Source organism: Macaca mulatta, chromosome 11, assembly GCF_049350105.2.
Source record: "Macaca mulatta isolate MMU2019108-1 chromosome 11, T2T-MMU8v2.0, whole genome shotgun sequence".
Lineage (NCBI taxonomy): Eukaryota > Metazoa > Chordata > Mammalia > Primates > Cercopithecidae > Macaca > Macaca mulatta.
The window spans coordinates 24006208-24019428 of NC_133416.1; the positions used below are offsets into that span (position 1 = coordinate 24006208).

The window sequence follows — 13221 nt, forward strand, 5'->3', positions numbered from 1 at the left end:
AAAAATTTGCAAGGAATTTGGGGATAGGTAAAACAACATGTTTATACCAACACAGCACCAATGAGGCAACGTTACAAGACGTAGGACTGGGATAGTCTCACACAAATTTCTATTTTCTTGGCTTTCATTTTCTTAAAAGACAAAAGTCAACTGAGCTTCCTTACACATACCAACTCATTATGACAATCTAGGTCATACGGAGGTTACTTCAAGCATAGCTCATTTATTCAACAAGCACAGATTGAACACTTAGCCATGTTCCAGATATAGCTTTGTGTTGGTTTCCCTGCAAACCTACTGAAATTGAAAATTAAAATACACTTAAAGAGCTGCGTGGTAACGGGACGCAATTTTTCCTCAAACTTCACGATGGAAAAACAAAATCCTCATAGTCTAACGTCACTTGGAACTGAAAGATAGGTGATTCAGGGATAATAATTACCAGGCTTTCTCTTCAGCATGTGTTCGGCCTCTATTGCTGTTATTTCAGAAACCGTGGTGAACACATGAGCGCAATGAACGGAGGCTCGCTCCATGCAGTACCGGTGGTAAATCTGCCTTTCCCCAGCCTCTTTGTCTATGTTAAACTGTTAGAAACAAAAATAAAACACACATTTGCTAACACTAGCCCTTCTACACAAGCAAAACAAAATCACACGTTTCACCAATTGGCTTTCCTCAAGGCTATGTAAAATTTTATGACCACACAAAAGTAATAAAAGCTTGAATTAAACCCATTACTACAACACACACAAGAACTTACACTTTAAAAGACATTGTTTACTCCATTTCTCCTTCCAAACTGCTGTTTAACTCCCTAAGTAAATGATGCTTCTACCTTGCTGTAATCACATAGAATTCTTGAATTTTTGACATTTTAATTACACTTTTACTTATTCTACATCTTGGAATACTGAGCTAATGCCCTTCTCCAAAGTCTTTTATGCATTTTCCCATAAACAGTGAAACAAAGTTGACATTAAACTTGACATTGAAAATAAGAATAATTATTGTAATGCTTAATTCACTGGAAGAGAACCTGAGAAAGAGAAAGACAAATGCTTTTCCTTGGTTATAGATCTTCCCCTTTATAATTGCAAAAAGTGTATAGTTACTCTAGTTAGATATTGTGCTAGATTATGCAATTATCTATACTTCCAGGTAGTTTAACTTTAAAAAAGTCAAATTCCCAACAATCACTTAAATAATCGGCAACTGTTGTGGGCTTTTGCCATTGCACTTAGTTACTGAATGTAATGTTTCACATAGCTGCATATGAAACTAGCAGTGTCTAAGACAAAAAGAATATGTAAAGTTTCTGACATTATGTAAGTAGGGTGCTTTTCATAATGGAGATTGTTAGTAGCTCTTCAGCACTAGTGTCAGGCACTCCACTAAGCACAATGACATATTTAATCTTTGTAAACTACTGAGACACATATTTTGTCTTCATTTTATGGAGAAGGAAATTGAAACTTTTAGAGGTCAAGAAACTTGCCGAAGGTCACATTGCTATTAAGAATCTTAGTAGAACCCTAATTTGATCCCTAATCAGCCTGACTGATGAATGAATACAATCTTGTATTCATCTGTTTATATATCATTTAGACTTCAACTCTATCAACAAGTTAGTCTCAATAATTATGGCATCATAGAGAGAAAAATACTGAAAAGAGACCCATTAGAGGAATCTCATAATTAGAACAAGAAAACTTCTAGAACATTCTTTCATGACTGTAATATTTGGAATCATCTCTCTGAAAATGTTTGAATCAGGTTGTTTATGACATGCTTGGATTAGCAGAAGTTTTCTTAAAAGCTCTATGTGTCCGGTCTAATTCATGAAACCAAATCTCTCATTTAATCAACTTTTGTGAGCAATTTATGTGTATCTATTACCTTTAAGAAACTTATAAATTAATGGAAAATGGGTTTAAAAAACAGGTAGAAATGAAATGAGTATGTGTCTGAATAAGTTACAGGATCAGAGCAGCACTGATTCACTCTGGCTGAAGGTAGGCAAAAGTATCTCATACTACGCAATAAGTGTAGTCAGCATCAACCCTACAAATGTAAGACTTTCAAGTGCAAAGACGAAAACTTACTCATCTTTGTATTTCCAAACTGGGTGGATGAATAAAATGGCATTTGGACCACGACATGAAAGTTTAATTCTGGGAAAGTTATTTTTAGCTGAAATGCTAGCCGCCCTAAAGAACAAGTATAGAAAATGCTATGGCATGTGCAGAAAATAGCAGCACATCTGATGTGACTGTAGCATTGGATGTAGAATGTAAGAGACAGAGGCTGGTCAGATACAATAGGGCCAGATCACTGAAATCCCTGAAGGTGAGCTTAGGAATTTTGCCTTCGTCCTATAAACAAGAAAAGCCACTCTGAACGTGTTTGTTTAGAGGTGTGGTAAAGACAGAGTTGATGTTTAAGAAAAATAACTCTGGAAAGAAGTAAAGAATGTTTTCTATCCCGTTGAGTATTTTGTGAATTTCAAATGAGATAACAAATGTCAAATGTTTAGAAAAGTGCCTGGAATATGGAAAGTGCTCAATACATTTAGCCATTGTTCTTATTAATTATTATTATTGTTGTAGAGAATCACATGTCACAGATAAGACAGCATTTAACATTTGGACATTTAGAGATGGAAAGATAGATTTTCTAAATGAGCAGGCTGAGTATGCACAAATACAGTGGCAGGATAGCAGGAGCCTGGAAACCCTGTGAGAGGCCTTGGGGAAGTCAGGCAGGTGTGCATGCTTCTGCCTTTCCCTCCTCCCATGGGGCACCCTTATCTTTTAGGTCTGTAGTAAGCGTGGCCACACCTGTGGCTTTACAGAAACCCTATCCGTTTACACATGTTGTCCACTCTTTATGATTGTATCTTAAAATCTCTATACAATAATTCCAACATAGGACATATCTGGACCTGGTCTTTTTGACAATGGGTTTTTACTTTCTTGCATTTTAATATATCTCATAATTTTTTATTGAATACTGGATAATGTGTATAGAAAAACAAAAAAAGGGTAAAGTACATATTAATCAATAAAACACAGTCCAGTGACACAGTGGGTAACCCTATAATTGAAGTTGACTAGCTCAAAACTTGATCAGAAGAAAGAGTTTAAATCCACCAAATAATTGTCCATGGCTTCCTTCCCCATTTTCCAATCCCAAATGGCATTGTCCTCAGATTTCCATCTAGGAAATTCTATTACAATTAAGAAAAAAAAAAAAAAAAAAAGGCCAGGCGTGGTGGCTCATGCCTGTAATCCCAGCACTTTGGGAGGCTGAGGCAGGCAGATTATGAGGTCAGGAGATCAAGACCATCCTGGCCAACATGGTGAAACCACGTCTCTACAAAAAACACAAAAATTAGCCGGGCGTGGTGGCAGGTGCCTGTAGTCCCAGCTACTCAGGAGGTTGAGGCAGGGGAATTGCTTGAACCCGGGAGGAGGAGGTTGCAGTGAGCCAAGATCCCATCACTGCACTTCAGCCTTGCAACAGAGCAAGACTCCGTCTCAAAAAACAAACAAACAAACAAACAACAACAACAACAACAAACCCATAAGAAAACTAAAGGCTTTAGGGAATAAAAAGCATTTATTATGTAGCCATTAGAGTCGAGGGGATAATTGATCAATGACTGGACTTTAAAAAACGAGTTTGAGGGCCGGCCGCGGTGGCTCAAGCCTGTAATCCCAGCACTTTGGGAGGCCGAGACGGGCGGATCACAAGGTCAGGAGATCGAGACCATCCTGGCTAACACGGTGAAACCCCGTCTCTACTAAAAAATACAAAAACCTAGCCGGGCGAGGTGGCGGGCGTCTGTAGTGCCAGCTACTCGGGAGGCTGAGGCAGGAGAATGGCGTGAACCCGGGAGGCGGAGCTTGCAGTGAGCTGAGATCCGGCCACTGCACTCCAGTCTGGGCGACAAAGCGAGACTCTGTCTCAACAACAACAACAACAAAAAAAAAAAAAAAAAAAAAAAAAAAAAACGAGTTTGAGCCGGGCGCGGTGGCTCATGCCTGTAATCCCAGCACTTTGGGAGGCCGAGGCGGGCGGATCACAAGCTCAGGAGATCCAGACCACGGTGAAACCCCGTTTCTACTAAAAATACAAAAAATTAGCCGGGCGCGGTGGCGGGCGCCTGTAGTCCCAGCTACTCAGGAGGCTGAGGCAGGAGAATGGCGTGAACCCGGGAGGCGGAGCTTGCAGTGAGCCGAGATTGCGCCACTGCACTCCAGCCTGGGCGACAGAGCGAGACTCCGTCTCAAAAAAAAAAAAAAAAAAAAAAAAAAACGAGTTTGGAGGCCGAGCATGGTGGCTCATGCCTGTAATCCCAGCACTTTGGGAGGCCGAGGCGGGCGGATCATGAGTTCAGGAGATCGACACCATCCTGGCTAACACGGTGAAACCCCGTCTCTACTAAAAATACAAAAACTTAGGCGTGGTGGCGGGCGCCTGTATTCCCAGCTACTCGGGAGGCTGAGGCAGGAGAATGGCTTGAACCCGGGAGGCGGAGCTTGCAGTGAGCCGAGATCGCGCCACTGCACTCCAGCCTGGGCGACAGAGTGAGACTCTGTCTCAAAAAATAATAATAATAAATGAGTTTGGAGACATATTCTTAGAGGTTCTCAGAAATTTCATATGCTGGCTGAAAATGGTTAAAATGTTATTTTAAATAATGAATTTTACTAAAAACTTAAAACAGCATTAGAGTTTTTGTAATTGGCTTCTAACAAGAATTGTTTTCAGTTAGCAGTAATTTGAGGAAAATAGCTCTAATCTTTCTGATTTCACAAAAGTTTAATTATCTTATTCTTGTTCTCATACTTACCCTATTTTTATTTAATAAATACCCTATTTATTAAAACTGAAACTGATTCTGGTTCCTGCATCAAAGATTAAACTATGACTTATTCCTTATACTGAATTTTTAAAAACCTTTCACGTGTATAATTTGGTATTCTTATTTCTTTATTCTAAACTTTGTGTGAGCATGGGGGCTTCTGTTGTGAAAAATGATTACGAACTTAATCCAAAAGCTAGTTGTTGACTGCTTGTGGTCTTCTAGTCATTTTGCTAGATAGAACATTTTACTGGAAAGACGGGCAGGGTCTGACTAAACTTAAATATCTCAACCAGTGAGGGGCTTTAAACTAGAGAGATATGTCATTATATCTGAAGGAAGTGTGATAAATACGGCCCTTTCCTCAAAAGGGTAAAGTTGTAATATGTAACTATATGCTATAATGTGTTTCTTCCTTAAAACCAAATAAGAATATCCTATGTATATTATTAGTAGCTTTTTAAATTATTTATTACTATATAAGATTCAAGAATTCCGAAGTGGGCCGGGCGCGGTGGCTCAGCCTGTAATCCCAGCACTTTGGGAGGCCGAGACGGGTGGATCACCAGGTCAGGAGATCGAGACCATTCTGGCTAACACGGTGAAACCCCGTCTCTACTGAAAAATACAAAAAACTAGCCGGGCGAGGTGGCGGGCGCCTGTAGTCCCAGCTACTCGGGAGGCTGAGGCAGGAGAATGGCGTAAACCCGGGAGGCGGAGCTTACAGTGAGCTGAGATCCGGCCACCGCACTCCAGCCTGGGCGACAGAGCCAGACTCCGTCTCAAAAAAAAAAAAAAAAAAAAAATTAATTCTGAAGTGAAATACTCAATCTGCCACTCTGATATTTTCTCTTTCACTGAAGTCAAAGTGCACTCCTCTCCAGGAAGCATGCTTGTTCATCTTATCAGCTTAGCACAGATGACTGGTTTGCCCTTATTAGTCCACCATTACTATGTGCCGCTAAGAACCTCCTACATCCCCAAGCTTTCTGAAATCCTTGGTGACTTTATTTTAAATGTACAGCTTATGTTTCTAGTTTGGCCTTTAGATTAGGCTGACCTTTTCATAGGGATGGACTCATCAGGACCACTCATTGCTTTACAGATGTTAAAAGTTTTTCAGAAAGAGCTTTTTTGCACTCTGTCTTTGAGACAGTAGTATAACTTTTCAGTAGCATTATCTGAGTATTATTTATGTATCACACACACATACACATTCTGTTTTATAGAATCCTAGAACTCTTTAAGCTGGGAAAGTTTTAAAAATCAACTTTCTAACTTCCTAATTTTCCTGATAATGAAACCGAACCCTAAAGTGCTAAATAGATTTGATAATACAGATACCAAATCTGCAAAACCTCTGAATTTATATTCCTCAAATGCTTTGTTAATATTATTAACATGCTGATATAAAATACATACTTTCATTAATCTAAATTGACATATAAAAAATAGAAGAAATAAATCAAAACTGAATGACTTTGGCAGGTCATAGAATCAGGTAACCTGCTAAGATTAGCAAAAATAACTTGTTGTTCACCGAGGACCCATATCCCTGTTTGCAATAACTTCTGTTTTACTTGATCCCACAAAAATGCCCCCTGTGCATTGTGAAATTACAGGGAAAATTGAACCTATCAACCTATAATGTGGCTTTTAATCAATTGTTTACCTGGAGGATAGAAGAAATAGAGGAAGTAAGTCTCACAGTGCAAGTTTGTATGTCTCAAATCCCAGTTCTCTACCTGCCACTCAGAGCTGTGTGTGGATCCAGGGTGTTCACAGCACTTCCATAGCCTTTGGCTAGAACGAGGGCCCAACCCTGGGCCGACACCATGTCTTTACTCCTACCATATCCCTCTGGAACTATTGTTCCACAGCGGGACAGAAATCAGGCCTCTCACCTCTATACTCTAGTGTACTCTGAACAAAGTTGAGCTATATGAGCTGTCTGTCAACCCAAGGGAAGCTTTGTCATGAATATTGATTAGCTAAAAGGGCATTTCTGCCATCTGGTGGGCAGATGAAATGTACAGATCAATACTTATCTTTCAGCTTCAGCAATCTGAAAGAAGGGTGAGTAAGAAGGAAGGAAGAAGGAATATTTACCTTATCAAGATGGTTGTAGAAATCAATATTTGCTGCACAGAGATACCTCCCGAGTAGTGTAGCATGGGTTGTAAATATTGTGGCAATAGGAAGTTTCCTGGCTCGAGAAAGGATCAGTCCAATTCCAGCCTGCCATTCATGGAATTGGGCAACGACATGTTTATCATCTGCGTGATCTGTCACCTACATTAGAAAAAAAAAAGCATTCAGAAAAGTTGTTGATGAAGCTTGATTGTGATCATGGTCCACATTATAAGTGGAGTTATGGTGTCTATAAAATATTTTACAATTTAAAGGAATCTAAACATAGAGCATGAATATTTAGCAGGAATAAGTACAGGATGCAGTGGCATGTTCATTAACCCCATATATTTTTATATCTTAATCCTCTCTTTCAGTGATGGAGCAGATTGTTTGTATCCACAGAAGAATAAATACTAATATTAATGACAGGAAATGAATATTAAGAAATAAATGGAATAAATGCAAAGTAGGCACTCAAAAAATATTTATTGACTGGATGAATAAATAAATTCTTAAAGATATCACTGAACAGCTGAATCAATTGGGACTACTCGCTTACAAGTTTACTTTTTAAAAACTACTTGAATTTTTTTTAATTGACTAGACTTGTGTTTATTTATTGTGTACATTCTGATGTTTGCTGAAGGAATGGCCAGGAAGAGACTTATATAAAAATATAAAAATGCCTTCTTTATTTGTAGTGGCCCAGTTATGGAAAAGCAAATGTTGCTTAAAACTACATAGCAATCATAATGAAAAAAATGCATATGAAGAAAAAGTGACTTTTACAATATCATTTTTTTCTAATAAATAGTACTTGGATTCTCGATGACTTGAAAACTCTAAAAGCCTGCAATGATTTTCATGTGTGTATTTGCATATTTGATTTTGAGAAACAAAGATAAAATGCCATTACATCATTTTAGAATAAATAATAAACGATTTCATGTTTTGAATTTATCTTATTTGGGTTTTCTTTTTCTTGAAGGCAACAAAATTTAACTGATATATTATTAAGAATATGGAATTAGAGAGAAAGAGGCTAATAAAAAACATGCCTTAAATCAAATCGCACCTTTGCAACACACTGAAGATCGGGGTATAATTCCACCCCAGGGTCTAGTTCCAAATCAGGTGGGCATCCGTCTCTTTGCCTTACAAAGAGACAGTTTATTTTGTTTGCCCTTACAAAATATTAACATTCACACTGACTCCGCTGTGAGAATTCATTTCCTTAATAGAGAAAAGAGCAAAACACCAGCATTCAAGAAGGCTGAGCAGAGAATTGGGAAATTTGGAGCGTTAACTTAAAACAGCGGTTATCACATGTAGTGTACATCAGGATCACTTGGAGAGCTTATTAAACAAATAGCTTCTTAAGCTATTTGCTACTCTTAGGATTCTATATTTCATGTTTTTCTTGCATGTATATTAAGTATCATCTATATATCGGGCAATATAATTGGGTGTTTGACATACATCATGCCATTTAAATTTGACATGAGGTAAATAGTAATAAGTATCATTATTACACTGTTCCAAAGGCTGGCATTTAATTTCCAGAATGCTCAACATTTTCTCAGATTTCTTTCAATTGTATTAGGACAAGCCATAATGGCATCATCTCAAAATTTCCTTCATTTAAAGATCATGGGATCATTTTTAGGCACTGAAAGCAGTTGTGCTGTTCCTCTGTTGTATCACTATATAATAAACCATACCTCTTTTAAGAACCAGGCAGTTAAAGATCCAAATATCAGCATATCATTGGCTTCTCGGTCATGATAAGGAATGCCGACACTGCATGCTTCCCAGAGGTCACCCTTCCACCTATCCAGATTCCAAGCTGAAAAGCCTATGTCAAAAAGTACCACATAAGGACTTCCTTCTATCAGCCATCTTCCAAAATGCACCTGTCATATAAAGAACACATAGCCATGTATGATATTAAGTCATGCAAGACAGGACAATGTATTTGCACTCTGAGGATATAAACTTTATGTAGTACTCAATGGCAGATTAAACAAGCTACTTAGAAAAGAATACTGATAACATATAGCCTTTGCTGTTTGAGCCTCAAGCTGGAATGGGCATAAATCCATTCTTCTAGAATCTCCAAATTCTTGCTCTTCATTAAATTTAAAAACAATGTATCTAGATCATGTAATCTCTGTTCATCTGTCTTTAGTTACTTGCTTGTGACCTTGAACTCATAGGGTTTAATATTACAGTCTCTGCTTTTATGACAGAGCAATGAAATGCTTTGTATCTCTGAAAACCTGGGTAGTTGGATATAATGGCTCCAGTGTCACTTATTTTCTTTTATGGAACAGGACTAACAATATTTCTTGCTAGAAGAAAAAGCTATTTCTGTAGACCAATATGTATGATTTATCTGGCTATTCCTATCAAAAAAAAAAGTGATGCAAAATGTTTCCCAATATGGTTGCTGTCAGAGGTTTAACTAAACACATTGCCCTAGATACATTATCTCTTTAATCTAGCAGCTCAAAGTATAATTCTATTACAATCTTCAAATTGACGTTGATTCCTCAATGTTTTATCTTCTGCAAGTTTTAATGGATTAGTGCTCTCATTTTTTTCCCAATTGTGTGTATATCATCACTTGAATATCCAAGTTTTAACTCCCTTTTTTGTCTCCATATTTCTACAGCAATTTACTTGTTCTTTTGTCTTAATTTTTATTTTATGTTTATTCTCCTATTACATGATATACAACCTCATAAACCACTTCAAACCCTTTCTGGAACTCAGCAGAGGCTAAGAGTCTCTTTGAATGTGGATCCAGGCTTCTCTAGAAAATAAAATATATGGCTGGGCGCGGTGGCTCAAGCCTGTAATCCCAGCACTTTGGGAGGCCGAGGCGGGCGGATCACAAGGTCAGGAGATCGAGACCACAGTGAAACCCCGTCTCTACTAAAAATACAAAAAATTAGCCGGGCGCGGTGGCGGGCGCCTGTAGTCCCAGCTACTCAGGAGGCTGAGGCAGGAGAATGGCGGGAACCCGGGAGGCGGAGCTTGCAGTGAGCCGAGATCGCGCCACTGCACTCCAGCCTGGGCAACAGCGTGAGACTCCGTCTCAAAAAAATAAATAAATAAATAAATAAATAAAATAAAATAAAATATATTCATATCGCTTACATGTTGGCACTTATGACTCCACCCATGGCTGAATTTTGCAGGACTTCAAAGCCCAATTTGATCATTTCCTACCAGGGGACCCAGACATGTGTGGGGATGCTTCTCACCCATCTGTTCCTTGGTCAACCTTGAAAGACCCTCATTATGTTTCAGTTGTTTCCTTTATAATTCAGTGTTTATCATGCCACTGTTTCCTTTTAAGATGAAATTTTCCTGAGCCCCAAACAACTTTTCAATAGTTTTTCTCTTCGGGAAATTCATTGCTTCATGTATTTTAACACTGTGAATAACATGTAATATTACTATATAATGTTTACTGACTGCCTAATATGTGTCACATGATACGTAAGCTAAGATTATAAAGAAGAGCTGACACTATCACACAAATAGAGAATGTAAGCCAATTGGTACTGACCTCCAGTCAGTTCTTGGCTGCAACATGAAAATATCCCTACACTAGGAGGCCATGTAGTCTTGAGACCAGTCAGTTCCACTGTGTTTCTCATCTACCTCCTCCTTTACAGGAACTTCAAATGCAAGCGCCTTCTAATATCTCCTTTATTTGCATCCTGATAGTACGATAGGCATTGTTCTATCACATTTCTAACATTCTCTATGCTGCCTTCACTAAGAAATGTTTTCCGGTACTCTTTGGGATCTCACGTTCCCTTGTAAATTATACATTCCACTCCTTAAACCTTGCGTGCACCTCCTAGACACCACTACCCACACAGCATCTCAAGTGAAGACTTCACATTTTTTCACCCCCAGAAACTATATTCCTGGGATGAGTAGGAAGGAAAGTTACTGATTTTTAAAATTCTACTGAAACTTTTAAAGCCTTATTCTTTATTTACACATAAAACACCTTTGAAATGTATGCTATCCAAAAATATTACCTTTCCTTGCTCAGCAAAGATAAGGTTACTTTTTGACCTTATCCTAAGCAACTTCAAAGGCCATATTTTTTATCCTGCACACTTAACCTCATGGTTACTTGACCTTATGGACTTAAAAGACTTTCACGTCAATCTGCTTTCAGCTACTCAAGATCATGACTGCATTCTTTCCTTGTCAAATCCCAAATTGTTTCTTCTCTAAAATATTCCACTTCGGCATTCTGCTACCCAGTTAGAACTCTTGTACTTCCATTTCTGTCACTCTGTTTCTGCCAGTGTATATATTCTTTCTTTCTCCCCTTTAAGATCTCTGGTTCCCATAACCCTCCATTTTGTCCTACATTACCATCTTCTTTCTGGCTTTGCTTACTTTCCTGTCTATTCCTTATTTAATTCCTTCCTTTTCTATATATTCTAATGCAATGGCCCATCAATTAAACTATTAATTCAGTCACTTTCACAATTACCTTCTATTCTTGGGCTACGTTGACCCACTGTATGAATGGTGAAATTAAACAACACTGGATCTTCATCTATTCTACTTCCTGCACCGTCACTCAGACTGCAGATCTCTCCTGGACTAAGTCAGACACGTGTGTATTTGTGCCACTATAAAGTCATGACTACATCTCAAACATGTCCAAAAATTCCTTGAACACTTTTTCAGAACTTCTTTCTTGAACTTCCCTAGTTTCTACATTTGCCTCTTAATTCTCATAAAATGACCTTTAACACCTGCTTCAGTAAGATCATCAAAAACATTGGGTAAGATTGGCCTGAATTCTTCATTAACTTGTATCTAGTATTTGCAGATATCCTTGTTTCCTGTTTGAGTGAGACAAGTGAAAAATGATTCTTTCAGTATTGCTTTGGATCTTGTTCCCTTCCCCATTCTCAGTGACTTTACTCTTTTCAATCTTCCATTTATTCTGAGCTTTTAGCTTTTCTCTGTCTGCTAGGTATTTCCCTTTTGCAAATAAACATGCTCAGGTCTTACCCATATTTAATAACACACCAATTCTCAAAACCATGTCATTCTGCAACTACTTTATTATATTTTATCTTCATAGAAAAATCTCATAATCACAACTTCTGTATCTTTTTTCTTACCACTTGTTTATTCTTTAACCCATTGAAATGAGATTTAACCTTCCTTTCTCTTCTGAAACTGTACTTACCTATGTTACAAATGGCCCAAATATTACCAAACCCAGCAGACCCTGGATCAATCCTTTGTTGACTTAATCCCTTCTTCATACTTAAAATTCTCTCCTCCCTTGATTTGATATCACAATTCCTATTGTAGCTGTAACAAATTACCAGAAGCCTAGTGGCTTAAAACAAATTTATTATCTTACAGATATTGAAGTCAGTCGTTCAAAATAGACTAAAGTCAGTGTATTGATAGAGCCACATTCCAGGTGTAGTCTCCAAGGAAGAATCTATTTTCTTACTTCTTTTTTTTTTGGAGATGAAGTTTCACTCTTGTTGCCCAGGCTGGTGTGCAATGGTACAATCTCGGCTCATTGCAACTTCTGCCTCCTGGGTTCAAGTGATTCTCCTGCCTCAGCCTCCCAAGTAGCTGGGATTACAGATGTCTGCCACCACACCCGGCTAATTTTGTATATTTAGTAGAGACAGGGGTTTCACCATGTTGACCAGGCTGGTCTTGAACTTCTGACTTCAGGTGATCCATCCGCCTTGGCCTCCCAAAGTGCTGGGATTACAGGCATGAGCCACCATGCCTGGCCGCCTTTTCTTACTTCTATAGGCCACCTATATTCCTTGTGGCCTCTTCCTCCATCTACAAAGTAGCGCCCTTCAAACTCTGCTTTCATTGTCACATCTCCTGCCTGATTCTAATTCTACAGCCTCCCTCTTATGAGGACCCTTATGTTTACTTTGGGCCCACCTAGATAATTCAGGATTATCTCCCCTTCTCAAAATCTCTAAGTTAATCACATCTGCAATATTCCATTTGCTATAAAAGGTAACATATTCACAGCTTCTGAGGATTAAGACGTGAACATCCTTGGTTCTACATCATTAGCTTTGCTTCTACATTTGCAATATCTAGCTTCTTTTAATGTAGATGCCCTAACATGCTGACATTCCACAAGGGTTGGTTGAAAACCTTTGCTCCATGTCTAAACATTT

The 13221-nt window shown here is 38.4% G+C and overlaps 1 protein-coding gene across 2 annotated transcripts in view; it reads right to left on the reverse strand.

Annotated features, from left to right (window-relative positions):
* GYS2 (glycogen synthase 2) overlaps nt 1–13221 on the reverse strand; it is a 60438-nt gene that overhangs the window by 29883 nt on the left and 17334 nt on the right. For both annotated transcript variants that reach the window (XM_001098578.5, XM_015151250.3), the window contains exons 3-5: nt 8725–8916; nt 6980–7162; nt 443–587 (exon numbers count right to left, since the gene is read on the reverse strand). In XM_001098578.5, coding sequence (XP_001098578.2) covers nt 443–587; nt 6980–7162; nt 8725–8916 — 520 coding nt within the window. The remainder of the gene's footprint in view (nt 1–442; nt 588–6979; nt 7163–8724; nt 8917–13221) is intronic.